Source organism: Somniosus microcephalus, chromosome 2, assembly GCF_052327205.1.
Source record: "Somniosus microcephalus isolate GS21.2 chromosome 2, FLI_Smic_1.0, whole genome shotgun sequence".
Lineage (NCBI taxonomy): Eukaryota > Metazoa > Chordata > Chondrichthyes > Squaliformes > Somniosidae > Somniosus > Somniosus microcephalus.
In genome coordinates this window covers 195528219-195552618 of record NC_140988.1, presented here as the reverse complement: position 1 = coordinate 195552618, position 24400 = coordinate 195528219, and the positions used below count along the sequence as shown (strand labels likewise).

The 24400-nt window shown below is 48.4% G+C and overlaps 1 protein-coding gene across 2 annotated transcripts in view; it reads right to left on the bottom strand.

The window, feature by feature from the left end:
* Nucleotides 1-9768: 9768 nt before the first annotated feature.
* pcdh7b (protocadherin 7b) overlaps nt 9769-24400 on the bottom strand; it is a 589810-nt gene continuing 575178 nt past the window's right edge. Inside the window, exon 3 of one of the 2 annotated variants that reach the window (XM_085968259.1) lies at nt 9769-14937. In XM_085968259.1, the coding sequence (XP_085824385.1) occupies nt 14558-14937 (380 nt within the window). In that variant the 3' untranslated portion in view covers nt 9769-14557. The remainder of the gene's footprint in view (nt 14938-24400) is intronic. The other variant, XM_085968270.1, reaches the window with a different exon arrangement.

Genomic DNA, 24400 nt, shown 5'->3' with positions numbered 1-24400 from the left:
CATTCTGCCTGCAGCAAATCATTGAACTGGCTGAGGAAGACGGTGGAAAAAAATCAATTAGTGATGGCAGAACAGGGGAGAGAGCATGCACCATGTTCTCTGATGCAGCACTGGAGGCCTAGGTGCAGGAGTTCAATAGGAGGAGAGAGGTTCTCTTTCCACAGGGGGCCTGCAGGCCCTCGAGGCAACAGAGCAAAGTGCAGTGGGAGCAGAGAACCACTTTGGTGAATGCCAGCAGTGCAGCCCCGAGGATGTTGACGCAGTGCAAAAAGAAGTTGAATGACTTCACAAGTGTGGTCAAGGCCAGTGAATTCATCTTCAAATGCCATATCGCACTATCTGTACCACTAGCCTCACACACTGCTCAATTCACCACACCCCATCACTACCTATCAACAATCTCTGCCAAACACGAGGCACACCTCACATTCCTAGCATCACCTCACCCTCACACACTTACAACTGCTACAAGCCTCACACCCACAGCTCACAGCTGGGACACACTGTCAGCTATTCAACCATGACAGATATATCACCCAAACACATTGCACCACACTCACTGACACACTTCCCTTTCTCTTGCAGGAAAAGGTGGCTCACAACCAGCGCCAGCAGGACCTAACTGGTGGGCACAGGCATGCCTGCATCACCTCACCCCAATGGAGGAGACGGTGCTGGCCATTCTTGGGAGAGGCTGAAACCCTCAAGATGACAGTATCCTTATACGTTATCCTCCTTCTCACATCCCACTTGCCCCATAATCCCACAATCGCTTCTGATTTACAGCTGTAGATGGTGTAAGCATGCACCTCCCCTCCCCTCACCACAACCCTGCCCTTGTGCCTTTCTCATTTCAGAGACCCAAGAAATCCAACCTGCCCAGCCAGCGGTTCAAGAAGAAGCAGGAGAGCAGAGTGATGAAGAAAAAGAAACACCATCACTCAATCTGACAATCACAGCCACCAGCTCAGAAACTGGCACTGTGCGGAGTTCAGGGGATAGCTTAGAGGTGGGATTTGCATGTGGTGAGTCACCGGGAATGAGTGGGCTGCAGCCAAGGCACAGAGAAACGCTAACACAGGTGACAGCTCTCCGGAGGATGAGGTCGCACATGTGTTCTGCTGCAGAGGACTCAGATGAGGACTTCAATGGGGCGGCCTACCAAAGATGGGTATGCACAACAAAATGGCTGGTGCATTGGCAGGCCTGCCAGAAAGCCTAAGTGTAATGTCAAGGAGCATGGAGGAGTGCAGCACCAACCTTGCACAGGGCTTTGTGCAGAGCTTGGAGCCCATTCTTTCCAGCATGGAAGGGCTGGGCAGATCAATTAGCAGATTGGTGAACCCAACCATCATGCAGTGTCTGGCTGATGTCTCAGCTTCCATTGCAACATAAGCAGAAGCCACCCTGCATCTGAGTACTGCAGTGGAAGGTCAGACTTTTGTCATGCAAGCTCAGACTGCTCTCCCGCAGGCTCAGCTTGCTGCTACGCAATCTCAGACTGCTGCCATCGTGGCTGGGTTTACCAGTCTAGAAAGGGGATTGCAGGGTGCCACAGCAATTTGTTCTCCAATAGATGGCTAGGAATGCTGATGCACCTCCTGGGGGAGTGGCAGTGGCTCCATGAAGCAAGAACCTGCTGTCCTCTCTCAGGATGAGAGCATTCGTCTTCCCACCACTGCCACTCGTCAGTGACCTTGCTGTCGCCTGTCAGCCAGCCAGCCCAGACTGCTGCCGCCCATGCCGAGGTGGTGCAGTTGCAGTCGGTCGTTCTAGGCCTAGAGGTGCTCGAGGTCATCCTGCAAGGCCAATTACAGACACCCCCATGGAAAGTCAGCAGCCTTCCACCAGCCATGCTGCAGCCACTGGGGTAGCACTTCGTATGATCACTTGGACAGGCAAAGGCACACTGAAGACAGTCACTAAGGGAATGCAAAAGGGTGATTCATTGACTTTATATTATATTGGATGAATTGAAGGATAAAGTTGGAATGGAATGTTTCTTTTGTGGTGGTTGTTATTTCAAACTTGTGACCAAGAGGATGCAGTGATGGTCTGTACTCGGCTGCCCATGTCCTAACTCACACCAAGTCCCATTCACCCATCATCCCTGTGCTCACTGACCTACATTGGCTCCTGCTTAAGCAATGACTCAATTTCAAAATTTTCATCTTTGCTTTCAAATCCCTCCACGGCCTCGCCCCTCCCTATCTCTGTAATCTCCTTCAGCCCCACAAACCCCGAAATATCTGCGCTCCTCTAATTCTGCCCTCTTGAGCATCACTGATGATAATCGCTCAACCATTGGTGGCCGTGCCTTCTGTTGCCTAGGCCCTAAGCTCTGGAATTCCCTGCCTAAACCTCTGCACTTCGCTACCTCTCTTTCCTCCTTTAAGATGCTCCTTAAAACCTGCCTCTTTGACCAAGCTTTTGGTCACCTGCGCTAATTTCTCCTTATGTGGCTTGGTGTCAAATCTTTTGTCTTTTAATATTTCTGTGAAGCGCCTTGGGACGTTTTACTATGTTAAGGGTGCTATATAAATGAAAGTTGTTGTTGTTGTTGTAACAGAGGGAAGGTAAGCTGTGGAACTATTGTTGAATGAAGAACTGGGGTGGCATCCATTCGTACCACAGTCGGATGAGTTGCTCATGGACAGCCCAGGCAGAAAGGGACTGTCTGGGTTGCCTCGTCTCTTCTGCTTCCTCCTCTTCTGCTTCTTTCTCCTCCTCCTCAGCTGGTCTCCATATGCCTGATGGCAAGGGCTGTGCCCTCATGAAGACGAGGCTGTAGAGCATGCAGCAGAACGTGACCATTCTTGAGACAATTTCTGGTGAGTACTGCAGGGCTCTTCCAGAGCGGTCCAGGCAGCGGAAACATTGATAAAGGATGCCAATTGTCTGCTCTATCAGATTCTGTGTGGCAGCATGGCTCTCATAGTACGCATGCTGCCCATGTGTGGTAGGGTTGTGGAGTGGAGTCATGGACCAGATGGTCAGCGGATAGCCCCTGTCACCCAGTAGCCACCCTCTAGTTTGTCTTGATTGCTCAAAGACTGAGGGAACATCTGACTGACACAGAATAAAAGCATCATGACTGCTGCCAGGATACCGGGCATTCACAATCATGATGTGTTCAGTATGGTCGCACACCAACTGCACATTCAGCATTTGATAACCTTTGCGGTTGCAGTACATCTCAGCATTTAGATGCGGTGCCCGCAAAACCATGTGTGGTAGTCAATGACACCTACACCATGGCTATCCTGGCAAAACCACGTGCTCTGCCTGCTTTTCTCTGGTCAGAGAGACGACAATGAAGTCTCCTTTCCTGGCATAATGAGTGTCTGTCACCTTGCTTATGCAGCAGTGGATGGCGTACTGGGAGATGTTACAGATGTCGACTGCTCCAACCTGGAAGGACACCGACGTGAAGAAATTCAGGGCCACGGTCACCTTCACAGCCACTGGCAGTGCTGTCCTTGCCCTGGAGTGAGGCTGCAGGTCTGGTTGCAAGACGTGGCAGAGTTCAGTCAGCACCTCCTTCATAAAGTGTAGATGCCTCACACACTGCTCCTGGCTGAGGTTGAGGTAAGAGAATTGCTCTCGTAAGGCCCTAGGTCTAATTAAGGAAAGCCAGCATGGATTTGTTAAAGGCAAATCGCGTTTAACCAACTTGATCGAGTTTTTTGATGAGGTAGCAGAGAGGGTTGATGAGGGCAATGTGGTTGACATGGTGTACATGGATTTCCAAAAGGCTTTTGACAAAGTGCCACATGATAGGCTTGCCAGCGAAGTTGAAGCTCATGGAATAAAAGGGACAGTGGTAGCACAGATATAAAATTGGCTGAGTGACAGGAAACAGAGAGTAGTGGTGAGCGGTTGTTTCTCAGACTGGAGGAAGGTATACAGTGGTGTTCTCCAGGGGTCGGTTCTAGAACCACTGCTTTTCCTGGTATATGTGTTAATGACTTGGATGTAGGTTACAGGGCACAATTTCAAAATTTGCAGATGACACAAAACTTAGAAGTATAGTGAACAGTGAGGAATATAGTGATAGACTTCAAGAGGACATAGACAGGCTGGTAGAATGGGCGGACACGAGAAAGATGAAATTTAATGCAGGGAAGTGCGAGCAAATACATTTTGGTAGAAAGAATGAAGAGAGTAAATATAAACTAAAGGGTACAATCCTAAAGGGGGGCATGAACAGAGAGACCTAGGAGTATATGTGCACAAATCGTTGAAGGTGGCAGAGCAGGTTGAGAAAGCTGTTAAAAAAGCTTACGGGATCCTGGGCTTCATGAATAGAGGTATAGTGTACAAAAGCGTGGAAATTATTATGAACCTGTATAAAACACTGGTTCGGCCTCAACTGGAGTATTGTGTCCAGTTCTGGACACTGCACTTCAGGAAGGATGTGAAGGCCTTAGAGAGGGTGCAGAAGAGATTTACCAGAATGGTTCCAGGGATGAGGGACTTCAGTTATGTGGATAGACTGGAGAAGCTGGGGTTGTTCTCCTTAGAGCAGAGACGATTGAGAGGAGATTTGATAGAGGTGTTCAAAATCATGAGAGGTCTGGACAGAGCAGATAGAGAGAAACTGTTCCCATTGGCAGAAGGGTCGAGAACCAGAGGACACAGATTTAAGGTGATTGGAAGAAGAACCAAAGACCACATTAGGAAAAACTTTTTTACTCAGCGAGTGGTTAGGATCTGGAATGCACTGCCTGAAAGGGTGGTGGAGGCAGACTCAATCACAGCTTTCAAAAGGGAGTTGGATAAGTACCTGCAGGAAGAAAAATTGCTGGGGTACGGGGAAAGGGCGGGGGAGTGAGACTAGCTGAAGTGCTCTTGCAGAGAGCCGGCATAGGCTCGACAGGCTGAATGGCCTCTTTCTGTGCCATAACCATTCTATGATTCTATGACTATGTGGATGGCTGTCATGACCAGTGACCATGATTCTGGCCTGACCTAGAGTGCTACCTGTTTCTAAGGGGGGAATTTTGCCAGCCCTGGGGAGGCAGGTATGGAGGCGGGACTGCCTGGAAAATGGCAGAAACTGGGAGCGGGTACCGACTCTACTCCCAACCCGCCTCCATGCCATCTTCCCGGGAGGTGGGTCCCCGACTTACGCAGGGGCCCGTCTCCTCGAGGCGGGAAGGGGATCAGAATAAGTAGCTAACAGGCAATTTTGAGGCTCATGACCATTTTACCCCTGCAAGTGCGGGCTTCCCGATGGCTGCGTACCTCGCCAGGGTCAGCGAGGCGAGCAGTGGGTCTGCAGGGGTGAGAGGGATCGAAAAGTCCGCTGTAGAGGTGAGTGATGGGTGCAAGGGTGGAGATGTAAGTATGACAGGTGAGTGTAAAGTGTTAGAAAAAGTTTACTTACCTTTGTTTCTTTCTGCAGGCTTCAATCCTTGGGGATCCGGACGCTCTTCATCTCAACGGCAGAGATGACAGAATGACTGCTGCATTCTCAGATGCAGCAGCCATCTGCTTTCTGCTGAGGAGAGAGGTTTTGGTGAGTCTTTGTGCAAGGGCTCATCTTAGAACAGAGATTGTCAGTGTTTGTGAGCTTCTCAAAGCTGTCAAATGCTGACAATTCATCTGTCAAAAAATTTTCAACAGATGAAAAGTCATACGCAGGACGGGCTTAACAAGGTCAATCAAGGGAAAATAGCGTGGGTTGGTCAGACGTTGTTAGGGGCGGGACTGAAACCCGAAAACCAGCAGTCCCACCCCCAACGCGCCCCCATTGACAAAATCCAGCCCTAAGTGTTCGGAAAGTGTTCCTTTGGAAGAAATATATTTGACTGAAACGTCTGGAGTTTGTCCTCAACGGGGATATCCTCAATAATTTCAATTAGAATTTCTGCTCACTGACAGTTGAGCAATGATTTCTACAGTTCTTTTGACTCCTCTCATAATGGCCCAGTAATTCGGGTCCCAACGCATGAGTACGCACGGGGCACTCACGCGTGGACCCGATGGAAGTGCCGGTTTCTTGCATGCGCGGGAAAACGGCACTTCCGGTCCCCTGAAAGCAGGGTTAAGAGGTGAAACGCGTGCGACGTATGAGGCAGCGTGTGCCGTAAGAGGCAGCGCGTGCGCGTTGAACTTCCTTTTTTTTTTACAGGTTTGCCCGTGCGTGAAGGCCTCCACTTTTTACACATTAAAAAAGCAGACGTAAGGACTTCATTTTAACAGGTAAGTGGTCAATTAATTAAAATTAGAACATTTTTTCCACAGGTTTATTATTTTTAAATACTTTACAGTAAGGTAAGTGTATTTTTAGCTCCGATTTTTTATAAAATTATTTTTTTCAAAAATTTAAATTATTGTTTAAAATGGTTATTTAATGTTATTTATAGTTGATTTAAATAGTGTGATGTTTTTTAAAAATTTATTTTAAGGTTATGTACTGTTTTGGGCGCCCGGAGTTTTCATGAGTTTGACAGGTCTTATGTCTTTTCCCTCCTCCGATTGGTTGCCCATGGCTCACGTGATCCCAGCCGACGCATCGCACTAAGTACGCCGCTGGATCACGCAAGCACAGCGCGCCGGGAGCTGGAACGGGCCACAGACAGGAAATCCACGCAGGCCCAGGCCTCAACTGTCGGCGCGCAATGTAAGTGTAGGTCGGGGGCTTGCACCCGCGGGAAGCCCCCGACACGAATTTCTGGGCCAATGTGTTTTTAACAGTCATGAGGTAAATGCAAGCAGGCAACTATCACTGGTAAGTGTTTAGTGAAGGTGCTGTGAGCAAAATCAGCTCAGATGTGGAAGCCTTTTTTAGTAGTAATAACATACCTGCTTTTAATTGATGCAATTTTCTGCAGCTATTTATAACGGTTTATAAAATGCATGGTCTCAAATTTCTGCGAGTGTTGTCAGGATCGCCTACTGTAATTTTGGCAGAAGATCAATGAAACCCCCAGAGAAATTGTGTAAATGGCTGAAAACAGATCGGGACAACCCCTGTGGAAAATTATGGCTAATAGCTCTAAGGTGTCAGCTTAAGTCAGTTGATGGCCTTTGAGTCAGAAGGTTGTGGGTTTAATTCCCTGTCCAGAACCTGAGCACAAGATCTATGCTGATAACCCAGTGCAGTACTGAAGGAGTGCTGCAGTAACTGAGATGCTATTTTTAGGATGAGATGCTTAAATAAGGCCTCGTCTGCTGTTCAAACAGAAGAGCAAAGAGCTCTCCCATTCCTCTCTCAACTAATAAACCTGAAGGTGTTTTCAGTCAGAACCCTTGTGGAAGTGTGTGCCTCATTATACTTTCCTTCAGAGCTTGTCTTCGGGTGATGCAAGTGGTGTCATAACTTATAGGGCATACCCTGCAGTCCTCTTACCCCTTCCAATGATGCTGACAGTGTTGAATGCTGCAGAATGAAGAAATCATAGGATTTGCCTGGGTAACAAGCAATGACGTGCATAATGGTGTTCCTATAGTCGCAGACCAGCAACACATTCATGGAGTGGTAGCCTTTTCTATTCAGGAATGTAGTTGCATTGGAGGCAGGAGCACATATGACCACAAGACTGCAACCACAAGAACAACTTGTGTTTATATAACAAGTTTAACATTAAAAAAAGCGTTCCAAAGCAATTCACAAAGGTCTGAGGGAAAGACGGAGGATTTATGAAAGTTGACCAAAAGTTTGGTTAAAGAGATAGGTTTGAAGGAAAGTCTTAAAGGAGGAAAGAGAGGTGGAGAGTTTTAGGGAAGGAATTCCAAAGGGTGGGACTTAGGTTTCTGAAGACATGGCCGTCAATGGTAGAGCAAAGGGAGCGGGGATTGCAGATATGGCTGGCGTCAGAGGAAAAGAGAGTTTGGTGGGGAGGAGAGGGCTGGGAAGGTTATAGAGGCAAAGAGAGGTTAGCCTATATGGATTTAAACATAGGATGAGAATGCAATCAATTACGCCTTACACTTGTGGGAAACCTACCACATGGTAAAACTGGCTGTTTTGTCGAGGAAAATTGTTTAAGTCACTTGGGCTGACAAACAATCCATCAGTGACCTGCTTTATGAAAGTGTGCGCTCAAGATTGGAAGGTGTAACAAAGATATCCTGCATGGGCATTTTTAAAAAAACCATCTGTTCTGTTGGCCTTCTTAAACACTGGCAGTAGTTTCTTTTACAAATTTTACAAGGCCACTTCAGTTACTGCATTAGGATTAGAGTAACAGGTAGGCCAGACAGGTTCTCTTCACTGAGGGAAGGTTTTTATAGTAATCTTGGTCATTATTCTGGTAACAGCCCATAGATTACCAGATTTATTGAATTCAGTTTCACAACTGCTGTAGCTGGGATTTGAACTCACAACCTCTAGGTTCCTAATCCAATACCATGACTACTTTACTGCTCTAAAAATGTTCAACACAAATGTAACCTGCACAGCCACCAACTGAGCGAAACCCATGCTTAAATTGATTTGCATGTGTAATTGCTGGAGTGTGCATATTTCCATTATGGTCTAGTTCAGAAATCTTAGTCTGCGCAGGCATGTGTCCTCAGACATGTCCGGATGAGAGAGCTTGGCCGTGTACACAAATGGCAGCGCAAGGATGTATTTGAATGTAGTGTCTAAGATGTAATATCCAACATGCCTCCTCTGATCCTCCTCTTCAAGAGCCTGCCCATAGGTGTATGTAAATGAGGTCACTAATAGCTTATATACTTATAGGCAGTCACTGATAACAGTTATCAGCCAAGTTCAAAAAAAATTCCTTGTCCAAGACTAAAATATTGTATGTACTCTTTGATAACAGTGACTCAACTGAAGGGGATAGACCTCCCCTGCAGCATCCATTTTATATTGACGTTCATGCTATTGGCATTGCTCAGATTTTCGGACCATCATGAGGGCCTCCTCATTAAATTTATCCCATTAATAATCTTGCACAGGATTTATGTGCAAGTTCCAAGTGCTTCTGCGTCTCGTTGGCATGTGAAGTGCACGGTAGTTGTAGGATGTGCCTTAGGCCTCCGTGCCAATAATATGGCATTCTGATGTTGAGGTGTATCTGATCATATTATTAGCCCATCATAGAGGTTGGGAGTAATTTTGACTTTGTGGGACAGTGTAAACCGGCTGATAGTGAATCAGCCGTCCGTTTTACATCTCTCCCGATTTATAATTCCAATGCCTTCAGTGGAAATAAAAATCAGGAGAGATGTAAAACGGGCTGCCGACTCGCTATCACCTGTTTTACACTGTCGCACAAAGTCAAAATTACCCCCAATGAGAGAGTGAAGAGTCATACAGAAACAGACACAAATGTGACTTTTACTAGTTCCTTGCAGTGATCATGATGTACGGATAAAAACAGTGCAGGCTGTAATCTGTATTAGGCCAAAACTATGTTACGTTTGGTCTCTTACTTCTTTTTTGTTCAAGAACTAAATAGAAATATGCTGCTGGCTTAAACTTTGATTCTCCTACCGATGGGTATTGGGAACTGGGTTTAATTGGGAGATTGTTTTCTCCTCCTTAAACTGATGGTTTCATTAATGAATTGCTGCATAGATGTCACCTGTTGAATGTTTGTAATTTAATTAAATTTACCTAAATTGAACAAATACATTGCCATTAAAGATGTACTGCAGCTTTACAGCAGTATTGTATTTTTGTACATGTGATATTTTACTTTACAAAATAGGCTGTTTTGTTCAGTTCTTACAACAGCTTTTCCTTGAATGCTGGGTAAGTAGGAAAAAATAAGAACGGATTGCACAAACTAAAATGCAGTCGCTGAATCAGATTCACTTTTTTATTGCAAAGCACCAGAAAGAAATGAGACAGAATTTAACTGCAGCACAAAATTTAGCTTTAACCTTTCAGATCCTGATTTTCTGCTGCAGGGTGCAGCATGACAGCAAATTATCTACTACATTAACAGCCTTCAAAGTGTACTCTGTAAATCAACAATATAAATATCATGGAAGTGGAGGAGGAGCAAGGTAATGACAAGAACTCACAGAACATTTCTTGCATAACAACATTCTCTTTTAAAAAAAACCCTTAAAGCTTAACTTGCTCGAATTAACGATATAGTACAGAGCCGCTACTGCCAGTATTAAAATGAATATGTACAAAAGGCAGCTGAGTGGGAGGAAGAAAGGAAAAATTCACAACAATTTGCCTCAGAATGCAAAAACATATGTATGAAAAGGATACAAGAAAATTCCAACATGTTATGAGTTAATTTGCAGATAACAAAAGGCAAACCTTTTATTTACTCTACAATGGTGATTAAATCATGTTTATTATTTTATAAACAGAATTGAACTGATGTTCAATATATTTAGTCATGTTCAACAGAGCTACGTGCATAGTGACTTGTAATAAGTAAACAATGATAAATTGTTCTGCACTTTGCTATTAACACCCAAGTCACAGCACAACAGTTCATGATTATTATTACAAGCAGAGAAACATTGAATGGAAGTGCTTTAATCTCATGGAATGCTGACTGGAAGCATACCCAAGGTGTGAAAAATGATAGTTCTCTTCAAATATTGCCTAAGGTAATGTATTGCTTTAAATTAGAAGAGTATTCAATATTTTTTTTTTTTTTAACAGCAGGGCCCACTGGATATATTTCATTATATGACTGTTTTATTTTTAATTACAAAATCATTTGTATATCTGAATTTTTGTTTGAATAAAATAAAACACATTTTTTGCTTAGAACTATCCCCTGTTTACATTTCCTTGTCAAGGTAGTAAGTATTTTTTTTAAAAATCATACACTCAGGGACAGGTTAAGTTTTGCAGCTGTAATTAAAAAAAATTATGATGGCCACGAGTGGCAATTCTTATTTCATAAAAGTTCTCCTGGGAAACTGTACTAATGTTTGTGAATATTATAATCCAATGTTTCAGTTTTGAAGAAGGAACATTCAAAAATTATTGTGTTCCACAATGCAACCTAAAAACTGTGTTAACAGTCTTGTATTTCCTGGAGTATTCTTTCAGTCAGCTTTTTCCCCAATGCAGAAAATAAAAAAGTTGTTAATCATAAATTCAGACATTACGTCAGCCCATAAAACATATTGGCCAGAATGATGTTATTTTCTCCACTGTAAACTCATTGAAGCTTCAACTACAAACAGCCAATGCACTTACCAAAGCATGGACTTGCTTTGATTCGATATGGGATGAGGCCATAGCTTAGAAATAAATGTCAGAAACACTACGGTAGTATGTGCATTTTGCATGTAAATAAAAACACATTTTCAATTAGATTTTTCATGTGTAAACATACAACAATTTAATCAAATTCAACATAATTTTGTAAGTTGATACTGAGTTTCACTGATTTGAAAAAGGCAATTATCCAACTGAATGTACAATTGCTTTTGATTTAAGCATTAAAGTAACACTCTATAGACTAGGAGAAAAAAATGTTTTCACCACACCAATTTTACTTTATGCGTATAATGATTTTTTGTATGGCCTTTTATCTGATATTAGAAAATATTACATTGTATATATCACATTTCTTATATATATGAAAAGCCAATGCACTCCTAATGACAACACAAATCTGCCTTGCATAAAATTTCAACATTATTATCCCTTCTCTCCCCTCACCAAACCAAATGTTATTTATACCTCTAGGTATAAAAGGCACAGTTTCATAGATTGCATTCACTCTGCTTATAGGAGCACTCTAACATGTGGCATTAGATAATGCCAACATTTAATTTATATCATAAAGAAAGATTTTTAATCTAGCATCATGCCCTATCAAAACAGCAAAATATTTTGAAAATGGTGCTTCAATCTGGATGCTCTTGTTTCAAGTAAATGCTTGAACCAAAATAAATCATGAATCCTTTGCACACGTTCACATTTCATGTCAAACGTATGTGAAAGTCATTACTAGGGTGTGGTTTCCTCTCTTTGCGAATGGTGCCCATTATGTATGTCGTATGCAATGAGAGGCTAAATTGCATGACTGAATTAATCCAATCAGCCAGGGTGACGTGCATTGTCTGGGAATATGGAGCTAAATACTATAGAAGGGACACAAATCTAACAGAATTGGTTAGCTTCATATTTGCAGTTAAAAGAAACAAAAAGCTACAGTTGTTATCATTTAAAGAAACTTTCTTTGCATTTAGTGAATGCTTTTTTTGTAACGTGCAATAAAAATACATATGTATATATTTGCAATTTATGAGAACATCCATTAACAACAAGTACTTACTGTATCTACACAGCAGCACTGCTAGGAGCAGCCTTGTACCTCACTATTGACTAGAAGTGCAACAGAAATTTGAACATTCAAATAATAATCAAATACAAACATCTTTAATTATAATTGTCTGTTCAAATAGCTGACCTCGCATCGTATTTACACCACAGCTGTCCACTGTTTAACACTGCTTTCACCATGAATACACAGAATTACATCAGATCATTCATGTGCCAAGTATTATAAGAAATATTCCAACCAGTGGCTTAAACATCATGGAAAAGGATGCAGTAAAACAGTGAAAGACAGCAGGTACCAGGTAAACAAAGGGTGCAACAAGTATTTATTGATTAATTGACCAATATTTAAGCTGCTACAACTTTAAATAACTCTATGCATATTATGAAAAGCATTGTATTCTACCAAAAGCTGTATTTTGTCCAAAATTTACCAAAGCAACATCAAGTTTCACCTTGCATGCTACTTTGAAGTTCATACCTTTGAACTTTGATTTTTTTATATTATCTTCTCTCTTTAAATAATGATATTTTGTGATTAAGCAGAATGTGTCCATATTAGTTTGGTGTATCTCAGAGAACGGTTGATCTTTAGATAAATCACTGTACTACTACTGTGAAGATTCTTCAACACTTTCAGTCCCCTGAAGTATATCTTTTAAGTCAATTCAGTACACCACTTCAACTATTCTCTTGTAGCCCAAAGAACACAATCTCTAGTGAAAATCCACGTTGCATGTTACAGTCTGGATTCTTAGCTAGTCAGAGCTGCATTCCTGTTTAGTAAAACTCCAAAGCAAATAACATCACTAAACATTTCAGTGAACTGAATAAACTATACTAACTACAACAATGTGCTGTAGTAGTGTTTTAGGGTGGTCATGGCCTAGATAATGCTACACCTCTGCTAAAGCTATAACATGCACTCTACTGATGTCGTCTAGCATGTTTTCATTACCAAATATGAAAAACAGAGGAGTTTTCCAACATTACTGTTTTTCCTGAGCAAGTTATCAGTTTTTAAACATCCCAGACTAATATTAACAGTATAATGGGATTCCTAGGTTGGTATGTTGTACAGCTTGTTGCAAAAGTACAGAATCATCTATTTGTACAAGAACTTGTATCATCCTGTTTCTTATACAACAGCACAGTTTTGAACCAACAATCCAGTTTTGCAGAGCTTTCTCTTGCGTGAATCAATTGACAGTGTTCCCTGGGTCTGGCATAGTGTTGGCTTTCACAGTAGAAACCGAGAGCAACATCCTACAGCAAGTTTTCTCCTGGGTCTTGTTTGGGTCTTTGACTCATGTTCACACAAGCTGTAGTTTCACGTTTTATATCACGGCTGTGTCTGTGTTTAGGTTCTCAGAGCGATGCTCCTGATTACTATATCAATTGCTTCTTCTACATGGCCCACAAATCAGGAACGTTTTCTGCCATTATTATCTTTGTGTCCTTAATCTTGCCAGCTCCAATAATGTAATGGTGTTGTAGATGAGCACAATGATTTCTCTTTATTATTATATACAATGGGGCCAATCATTGCAGGTTTTTTATTTCAGCCTGGTACAAAATATTATTGTGGCTTCTGGCCAAGTCTATGAAGTCTATCAGAGTCTTGAAACTGGTAAAAAAAATGTACATTCACTGTATCTCCAATCTTGGGTAAACTTGTTTCAGCAATGTCTCCAAAAGGCTTGTAAGATGCCAGAACTAATGTAATTTAAATAGATACATCAGGCTACCTGAAGCAGCAGTAGTTCAGCAAATGTAAACAGGAACATCCCTATCTGAATGTATTCTGATTGTAATACATTTCCGAAAATTCTACACTGACCCATCATCCAAATCGAGCATTAGTTTCCGAGTGAAAATCTCATAAAACACATTGCAATTCACACCCTGGAAGTAGAAATCATGCTTCAAAACAATGAGACAGTTACATTAGATAAGAGACTTGATACTGTACTACTCCTGTGGTGTGCTCCTTTAATTACATATTCCCCCTTATATACATTTGCAACCTTTTAATGTATCAAATTCAGTGTGTGTGTGTGTGTGTGTGTGTTGGTGTTGGTGTGCGTGCGTCTGGGGTGGGGTGGGGGTTACAGCATGCATGTAATTGGCTAGCCGGAATTATTTCTACAATTTACAGAATGTCAGGCAGTACATGGTCAAATGCCAGATGTGGAATCAGGAACAGCAGACCTAAGCATATCTCTTTGGTAGCCCCCTTTATGGGATATCCTGCACAATGTTTTAATTCTCTTTGATTTATGTATCTAATTTGCTGCTTTTTTTGAAATATCATGCTCAGACTTCTCACAGGTAGACTTCTCTTCTAGTGAGTTGAGAAACAGAAGATGGCTTGAAATCTGCTGTCTGTGTCAGGGGTATATTTTCAGGATTGCCTTCCTCATTTTTACCATAATTAGCTGTGTTGAAGTTCTCATATGATGAAGTCAGCCTCTTGTTGAGGAGGTTTCGGTTGCGATCGCCTATAATCTGAGGGGTACCATTGGCCAATTTCTCCTGACTGCCTCGGTCTGTGACAGGCATGAATGTGGAAAGCTTGGGTTGGTTCTTTTTTCTTCTCTCTGGTGAGGTGTGCACTGGCATCCAACAGGAGTCAGAGTGGCCAAACTCATCACATTCCCGTGTACATTTTCCTGTCAAAGCTACATCAGGCAAAGGCCTTGAATCTGTGGAGAAAATAAAATCCGGTTAAGGGGCAATGCACATTCTGTCAGTATATCTGATACAAAGTTGAGATTTGTACATTATTCCTGTAGATGTTAGAGTATCTGGACTGGGAATTTCCTCAGAGCTGTTCTCGCTCCGCCACTGTAATGTCGTCAGAAGTGCGGAAGAGACCCCGTTTACTGTATCCGCTGCACATCTGGTGAAGTTCTGGAGCGGAGCGGGAGAATTCTTAGTAAATTCCCTGCCTATGAGTGCCCACCCCCCTTTTCCCCCTCCCCACCCCCCTTTCCCCCAACCTTTCCCTCGCTCTCTCTCTTCCCCCCAGTCGCTCGCTCTCTCTCTTCCCCCCAATCACTCTCTCTCTCTTCCACCCAGTCGCTCTCTCTCTCTCTCTCTCTCTCTCTTCACCCCAGTCGCTCTCTCTCTCTCTCTTCCCCCCAGTCGCTCTCTCTCTCTTCCCCCCAGTCGCTCTCTCTCTCTCTTCCCCCCAGTCGCTCTCTCTCTCTCTTCCCCCCAGTCGCTCTCTCTCTCTCTCTTCCCCCCAGTCGCTCTCTCTCTCTCTCTTCCCCCAGTCGCTCTCTCTCTCTCTTCCCCCAGTCGCTCTCTCTCTCTCTCTCTTCCCCCAGTCGCTCTCTCTCTCTCTCTTCCCCCAGTCGCTCTCTCTCTCTCTCTTCCCCCAGTCGCTCTCTCTCTCTCTCTTCCCCCAGTCGCTCTCTCTCTCTCTCTTCCCCCAGTCGCTCTCTCTCTCTCTCTCTTCCCCCCAGTCGCACTCTCTCTCTCTCTTCCCCCCAGTCGCACTCTCTCTCTCTCTTCCCCCCAGTCGCACTCTCTCTCTCTCTTCCCCCCAGTCGCACTCTCTCTCTCTTCCCCCCAGTCGCTCTCTCTCTCTCTTCCCCCCCAGTCGCTCTCTCTCTCTCTTCCCCCCAGTCGCTCTCTCTCTCTCTCTCTTCCCCCCAGTCGCACTCTCTCTCTCTCTTCCCCCCAGTCGCTCTCTCTCTCTCTCTTCCCCCCCAGTCGCTCTCTCTCTCTCTCTTCCCCCCCAGTCGCTCTCTCTCTCTCTTTCCCCCAGTCGCTCTCTCTCTCTCTTCCCCCCAGTCGCTCTCTCTCTCTCTCTTCCCCCCAGTCGCTCTCTCTCTCTTCCCCCAGTCGCTCTCTTCCCCCCAGTCACTCTCTCTCTCTCTCTCTCTCTTCCCCCCAGTCGCTCGCTCTCTCTTCCCCCCCAGTCGCTCTCTCTCTCTTCCCCCCCAGTCGCTCCCTCTCTCTCTTCCCCCCCCGTCGCTCCCTCTCTCTCTTCCCCCCCAGTCGCTCTCTCTCTCTCTCTTCCCCCCCCAGTTGCTCCCTCTCTCTTCCCCCCCAGTCGCTCCCTCTCTCTCTTCCCCCCCAGTCGCTCTCTCTCTCTCTTCCCCCCAGTCGCTCTCTCTCTCTCTCTTCCCCCCCGTCGCTCCCTCTCTCTTCCCCCCAGTCGCACTCTCTCTCTCTCTTCCCCCCAGTCGCACTCTCTCTCTCTCTTCCCCCCAGTCGCTCTCTCTCTCCCCCCCCAGTCGCTCTCTCTCTCTCTCTTCCCCCCAGTCGCTCTCTCTCTCTTCCCCCAGTCGCTCTCTTCCCCCCAGTCACTCTCTCTCTCTCTCTTCCCCCCAGTCGCTCTCTCTCTCTTCCCCCCCAGTCGCTCTCTCTCTCTTCCCCCCCAGTCGCTCTCTCTCTCCCCCCCCCCGTCGCTCCCTCTCTCTCTTCCCCCCCAGTCGCTCTCTCTCTCTCTCTTCCCCCCCCAGTTGCTCCCTCTCTCTCTTCCCCCCCAGTCGCTCTCTCTCTCTCTTCCCCCCCAGTCGCTCTCTCTCTCTCTCTTCCCCCCCGTCGCTCCCTCTCTCTTCCCCCCAGTCGCACTCTCTCTCTCTCTTCCCCCCAGTCGCACGCTCTCTCTCTCTTCCCCCCAGTCGCTCTCTCTCTCCCCCCCGTCGCTCTCTCTCTCTTTCCCCCAGTCGCTCTCTCTCTCTCTCTCTTCCCCCCAGTCGCTCTCTCTCTCTTCCCCCAGTCGCTCTCTTCCCCCCAGTCACTCTCTCTCTCTCTCTTCCCCCCAGTCGCTCTCTCTCTCTTCCCCCCCAGTCGCTCTCTCTCTCTTCCCCCCCAGTCGCTCCCTCTCTCTCTTCCCCCCCAGTCGCTCCCTCTCTCTCTTCCCCCCCAGTCGCTCTCTCTCTCTCTCTCTTCCCCCCCCCAGTCGCTCCCTCTCTCTTCCCCCCCAGTCGCTCCCTCTCTCTCTTCCCCCCCAGTCGCTCTCTCTCTCTTCCCCCCCAGTCGCTCTCTCTCTCTTTCCCCCAGTCGCTCTCTCTCTCTCTCTTCCCCCCAGTCGCTCTCTCTCTCTTCCCCCAGTCGCTCTCTCTCTCTTCCCCCAGTCGCTCTCTTCCCCCCAGTCACTCTCTCTCTCTCTCTTCCCCCCAGTCGCTCTCTCTCTCTTCCCCCCCAGTCGCTCTCTCTCTCTTCCCCCCCAGTCGCTCTCTCTCTCTCTCTTCCCCCCAGTCGCTCTCTCTCTCGCTCTTCCCCCCGTCGCACTCTCTCTCTCTCTTCCCCCCAGTCGCTCTCTCTCTCTTCCCCCCAGTCGCACTCTCTCTCTCTCTTCCCCCCAGTCGCTCTCTCTCTCTTCCCCCCCAGTCGCTCTCTCTCTCTCTTCCCCCCCAGTCGCTCTCTCTCTCTTCCCCCCAGTCGCTCTCTCTCTCTCTCTTCCCCCCAGTCGCTCTCTCTCTCTTCCCCCCAGTCGCTCTCTCTCTCTCTCTTCCCCCCAGTCGCTCTCTCTCTCTTCCCCCCAGTCGCTCTCTCTCTCTCTCTTCCCCCCGTCGCACTCTCTCTCTCTCTTCCCCCCAGTCGCTCTCTCTCTCTTCCCCCCAGTCGCACTCTCTCTCTCTCTTCCCCCCAGTCGCTCTCTCTCTCTTCCCCCCCAGTCGCTCTCTCTCTCTCTTCCCCCCGTCGCTCTCTCTCTCTCTCTCTTCCCCCCAGTCGCTCTCTCTCTCTCTCTTCCCCCCAGTCGCTCTCTCTCTCTTCCCCCAGTCGCTCTCTTCCCCCCAGTCACTCTCTCTCTCTTCCCCCCAGTCGCTCTCTCTCTCTCTCTTCCCCCCAGTCGCTCTCTCTCTCTCTTCCCCCCCAGTCGCTCTCTCTCTCTCTCTTCCCCCCAGTCGCTCTCTCTCTCTCTCTTCCCCCCAGTCGCTCTCTCTCTTCCCCCCCAGTCGCTCTCTCTCTCTCTCTTCCCCCCCAGTCGCTCCCTCTCTCTCTTCCCCCCAGTCGCTCTCTCTCTCTCTCTTCCCCCCAGTCGCTCTCTCTCTCTCTTCCCCCCCAGTCGCTCTCTCTCTCTCTCTTCCCCCCAGTCGCTCTCTCTCTCTCTCTTCCCCCCAGTCGCTCTCTCTCTCTCTCTTCCCCCCAGTCGCTCTCTCTCTCTCTCTTCCCCCCAGTCGCTCTCCCTCTCTCTTCCCCCCCAGTCGCACTCTCTCTCTCTCTTCCCCCCCAGTCGCACTCTCTCTCTCTCTTCCCCCCAGTCGCACTCTCTCTCTCTCTTCCCCCCAGTCGCTCTCTCTCTCTCTCTTCCCCCCAGTCGCTCTCTCTCTCTCTCTTCCCCCCAGTCGCTCTCTCTCTCTCTCTTCCCCCCAGTCGCTCTCTCTCTCTCTCTCTTCCCCCCAGTCGCTCTCTCTCTCTCTCTTCCCCCCAGTCGCTCTCTCTCTCTCTCTCTTCCCCCCAGTCGCTCTCTCTCTCTCTCTTCCCCCCAGTCGCTCTCTCTCTCTCTTCCCCAGTCGCTCTCTCTCTTCCCCCCGTCGCTCTCTCTCTCTTCCCCCCCAGCCGCTCCCTCTCTCTCTTCCCCCCCAGTCGCTCCCTCTCTCTTCCCCCCGTCGCTCTCTCTCTCTCTTCCCCCCCAGTCACTCTCTCTCTCTTCCCCCCCAGTCGCTCTCTCTCTCTCTTCCCCCCCAGTCGCTCTCTCTCTCTTCCCCCAGTCGCTCTCTCTCTCTTCCCCCCAGTCGCACTCTCTCTCTCTCTTCCCCCCAGTCGCTCTCTCTCTCTCTCTTCCCCCCAGTCGCTCTCTCTCTCTCTTCCCCCCAGTCGCTCTCTCTCTCTCTTCCCCCCAGTCGCTCTCTCTCTCTCTCTCTCTCTTCCCCCCAGTCGCTCTCTCTCTCTCTCTTCCCCCCAGTCGCTCTCTCTCTCTCTTCCCCCCCAGTCGCTCTCTCTCTCTCTCTCTTCCCCCCAGTCGCTCTCTCTCTCTCTCTTCCCCCCAGTCGCTCTCTCTCTCTCTTCCCCCCCAGTCGCTCTCTCTCTCTCTCTTCCCCCCAGTCGCTCTCTCTCTCTCTCTTCCCCCCAGTCGCTCTCTCTCTTCCCCCCGTCGCTCTCTCTCTCTCTCTTCCCCCCCCAGTCGCTCCCTCTCTTCCCCCCCAGTCGCTCCCTCTCTCTCTTCCCCCCAGTCGCTCTCTCTCTCTCTCTTCCCCCCAGTCGCTCTCTCTCTCTCTCTTCCCCCCAGTCGCTCTCTCTCTCTCTCTTCCCCCCAGTCGCTCTCTCTCTCTCTTCCCCCCCAGTCGCTCTCTCTCTCTCTCTTCCCCCCAGTCGCTCTCTCTCTCTCTCTTCCCCCCAGTCGCTCTCCCTCTCTCTTCCCCCCAGTCGCTCTCTCTCTCTCTCTTCCCCCCCAGTCGCACTCTCTCTCTCTCTTCCCCCCAGTCGCACTCTCTCTCTCTCTTCCCCCCAGTCGCTCTCTCTCTCTCTCTTCCCCCCAGTCGCTCTCTCTCTCTCTCTTCCCCCCAGTCGCTCTCTCTCTCTCTCTTCCCCCCAGTCGCTCTCTCTCTCTCTCTCTTCCCCCCAGTCGCTCTCTCTCTCTCTCTTCCCCCCAGTCGCTCTCTCTCTCTCTCTTCCCCCCAGTCGCTCTCTCTCTCTCTCTCTTCCCCCCAGTCGCTCTCTCTCTCTCTCTTCCCCCCCAGTCGCACTCTCTCTCTCTCTTCCCCCCAGTCGCACTCTCTCTCTCTCTTCCCCCCAGTCGCTCTCTCTCTCTCTCTTCCCCCCAGTCGCTCTCTCTCTCTCTCTTCCCCCCAGTCGCTCTCTCTCTCTCTCTTCCCCCCAGTCGCTCTCTCTCTCTCTCTCTTCCCCCCAGTCGCTCTCTCTCTCTCTCTTCCCCCCAGTCGCTCTCTCTCTCTCTCTCTTCCCCCCAGTCGCTCTCTCTCTCTCTCTCTCTTCCCCCCAGTCGCTCTCTCTCTCTCTCTTCCCCCCAGTCGCTCTCTCTCTCTCTCTTCCCCCAGTCGCTCTCTCTCTTCCCCCCGTCGCTCTCTCTCTCTTCCCCCCCAGTCGCTCTCTCTCTCTCTTCCCCCCCAGTCGCTCTCTCTCTCTTCCCCCAGTCGCTCTCTCTCTCTTCCCCCCAGTCGCACTCTCTCTCTCTCTTCCCCCCAGTCGCTCTCTCTCTCTCTCTTCCCCCCAGTCGCTCTCTCTCTCTCTTCCCCCCAGTCGCTCTCTCTCTCTCTTCCCCCCAGTCGCTCTCTCTCTCTTCCCCCCCAGTCGCTCTCTCTCTCTCTTCCCCCCAGTCGCTCTCTCTCTCTCTCTCTCTCTTCCCCCCAGTCGCTCTCTCTCTCTCTCTTCCCCCCAGTCGCTCTCTCTCTCTCTCTTCCCCCCAGTCGCTCTCTCTCTCTCTCTTCCCCCCAGTCGCTCTCTCTCTCTCTCTTCCCCCCAGTCGCTCTCTCTCTCTCTCTTCCCCCCAGTCGCTCTCTCTCTCTCTCTTCCCCCCAGTCGCTCTCTCTCTCTCTCTTCCCCCCAGTCGCTCTCTCTCTTCCCCCCGTCGCTCTCTCTCTCTTCCCCCCCAGCCGCTCCCTCTCTCTCTTCCCCCCCAGTCGCTCCCTCTCTCTTCCCCCCGTCGCTCTCTCTCTCTCTTCCCCCCCAGTCGCTCTCTCTCTTCCCCCCCAGTCGCTCTCTCTCTCTTCCCCCCCAGTCGCTCTCTCTCTCTCTCTTCCCCCCAGTCGCTCTCTCTCTCTCTTCCCCCCAGTCGCTCTCTCTCTCTCTTCCCCCCAGTCGCTCTCTCTCTCTCTTCCCCCCAGTCGCTCTCTCTCTCTCTTCCCCCCAGTCGCTCTCTCTCTCGCTTCCCCCCGTCGCTCTCTCTCTCGCTTCCCCCCAGTCGCTCTCTCTCTCTTCCCCCCAGTCGCTCTCTCTCTCTCTCTTCCCCCCAGTCGCTCTCTCTCTCTCTCTTCCCCCCAGTCGCTCTCTCTCTCTCTCTTCCCCCCAGTCGCTCTCTCTCTTCCCCCCGTCGCTCTCTCTCTCTTCCCCCCCAGCCGCTCCCTCTCTCTCTTCCCCCCCAGTCGCTCCCTCTCTCTTCCCCCCGTCGCTCTCTCTCTCTCTTCCCCCCCAGTCGCTCTCTCTCTTCCCCCCCAGTCGCTCTCTCTCTCTTCCCCCCCAGTCGCTCTCTCTCTCTCTCTTCCCCCCAGTCGCTCTCTCTCTCTCTTCCCCCCAGTCGCTCTCTCTCTCTCTTCCCCCCAGTCGCTCTCTCTCTCTCTTCCCCCCAGTCGCTCTCTCTCTCTCTTCCCCCCAGTCGCTCTCTCTCTCGCTTCCCCCCGTCGCTCTCTCTCTCGCTTCCCCCCAGTCGCTCTCTCTCTCTTCCCCCCAGTCGCTCTCTCTGTCTTCCCCCCAGTCGCTCTCTCTGTCTTCCCCCCAGTCGCTCTCTCTCTCTTCCCCCCAGTCGCTCGCTCTCTCTCTCTCTTCCCCCCAGTTGCTCCCTCTCTCTCTTCCCCCCAGTCGCTCCCTCTCTCTCCCTTCCCCCCAGTCGCTCCCTCTCTCTCTTCCGCCCAGTCGGTCCCTCTCTCTCTTCCCCCCAGTCGGTCCCTCTCTCTCTCTTCCCCCCCAGTCGCTGTCTCTCTCTCTCTTCCCCCAGTCGCTCTCTCTCTCTTCCCCCCAGTCGCTCTCTCTCTCTCTTCCCCCCCAGTCGCTCTCTCTTCCCCCCAGTCGCTCTCTCTCTCTTCCCCCCAGTCGCTCTCTCTCTCTTCCCCCCAGTCGCTCTCTCTCTCTTCCCCCCAGTCGCTCTCTCTCTCTCTTCCCCCCAGTCGCTCTCTCTCTCTCTTCCCCCCAGTCGCTCTCTCTCTCTCTTCCCCCCAGTCGCTCTCTCTCTCGCTTCCCCCCGTCGCTCTCTCTCTCGCTTCCCCCCAGTCGCTCTCTCTCTCTTCCCCCCAGTCGCTCTCTCTCTCGCTTCCCCCCGTCGCTCTCTCTCTCGCTTCCCCCCAGTCGCTCTCTCTCTCTTCCCCCCAGTCGCTCTCTCTGTCTTCCCCCCAGTCGCTCTCTCTGTCTTCCCCCCAGTCGCTCTCTCTCTCTTCCCCCCAGTCGCTCGCTCTCTCTCTCTCTTCCCCCCAGTTGCTCCCTCTCTCTCTTCCCCCCAGTCGCTCCCTCTCTCTCCCTTCCCCCCAGTCGCTCCCTCTCTCTCTTCCGCCCAGTCGGTCCCTCTCTCTCTTCCCCCCAGTCGGTCCCTCTCTCTCTTCCCCCCAGTCGCTCCCTCTCTCTCTCTTCCCCCCAGTCGCTCCCTCTCTCTCTTCCAACAACAACATGCCCTCAAAAAAGCCTCGGCACCGCCGGGCACCCCCAGCTATAACACTGGATGCTTTGTTATTTTACTCTAGTTACTCTTGTAGGAGCTCATGACTTTCCTAAAATTAGTTGAATTTAAAATACAGTTGCTTCATATTCCTGTAAATGATAAAATGGCACCATTAAAATTACATGTTATATTTTTATGACTTTCTGGGGGTAATTTTTGCAATGGTGCAAAATGGATAAGAAATCGCCACCTGTTATACAGCCCACACAATTTTCCTTTCCATTAAAGACAATTGGGTGGGGTATATAATGGGTTTCTGAGTCGTGCCATGATAACACAGTGCAGGCCGGAAAAATTAAAACTCCCTTTACAGTGAGACATTTTACAAGCAAGAATGCAATTATATTGGCTCTATCGTAACACTTATACTACAGCAGGCACGAGGGCAAAGTGATTTGAGGTCATCTTTTACTGCTTGCGTAAATTCGATTTGGGTAACTTCACAGTGGAGGTGATGGAATCAACCACAACTTCAGATTCCACTGAAGCCACTCTTGGACACTCAGGGCTGCTCCTGCTACAGGCATTGACAGCACTGAGCAGTCTATGCTTTAAAGTTTCAGTGCAGCTAAGAAAATTAAGTGAAACCAAATCTTCAAACTTTAGTATCAATTCACTACAAATTAGAGAATGTTCTCCCCCCAGACCCTGTTTCCTCCTAAAAACTGCAGTTGCAGCAGCAATTTCCACCCAAATGGAAAATTGTGTTTCTGTGCAATTGTGTCTGAGTTTGTGCTTGCAAGAACAGGCAGAAAATGAAGCCCAGTGATATAGGCCTTTGTGAAAACTGATTCTCAGTTGTGGAAAGCATTTCTGACTTGCTTCAAAAACACCAATAAATCCTGATTTAACTACAATTCCTGTTGCTTCGATCTGCCAGTGATAGATAACAAAATATTGAAGAATGTCAGCCCATCAGTCCTTGAATCAACTGTGTGGCCTGCAAATTCCACATAATACAGTAAGAATCAAACTGTTTCCTGCTCATTAAACCAAATCTAGATTCAGTTTCTACTCTCCACAGATACTTGGCTAAACTAACAACTTAGTATAGCCTCAGAACTGGGGGTGAAAATAAAATTGGAAACGGTTGTGTCTTTTTCAATGGCTTTCATATCGGGGAGAGATGATTTTGTTCAGTGATACATGGCAGAAATGCTCAGGAACATAAACAATTTCAGTATAGAAGGTGGGTTTTTGGCCAAATATAACTGTGTAATATTTTCTAATCCCTTCCATAAAATTGGTTCAGATGTAGAAGGCCCATGTTCATTTGATCTCTTTCTTCCAGAACTCCTACCCTACCATCTTCCCATTACAGCTTGAATATACTCCTGAATAAGCAGGAGGAACAACACCTTGTAATCTCATCTGAAAGACAGAACCTCCAACAATGCAGCACTCTTTTGGTACTGGAGAACACAATCTTACTTTGGGGCTTGAAGCCACAATCTTCTCATACTGCCAATTGAGCCAAGCTGACATTGAGGAGCTGAACAACCATCAAAATATGGACTTGAACCTTGAATCCTAAGATTAATTTTCCCCTAAAAAAAACAGGTGGGTTTGGAGCATGGGGGCAGTTAAATTGTTAAAAACGGGATTCCCGACCTGATCCTGCTTCCAACCTGCCCACTTCCAGTTTTAACAGAGGTGGGACAGGGGGGGCGGGTGACCAACCCGCTCCTGGGGGGGTGGAACATCAATTTAAATATTATAATGAGGTTCAAAGCCTCTTTTTTAACCTCCATTTTGAATTTAACTGCATATGGTCATGTTTCACACAATTCGTGAAACCCAGCAGTTAAAGCGAGGCAGGGACTGCTGCATCCAGGAGCTAAGTGCCTTTCTACCTACCTTCTAGATCCAGGGTCCCTACCTAA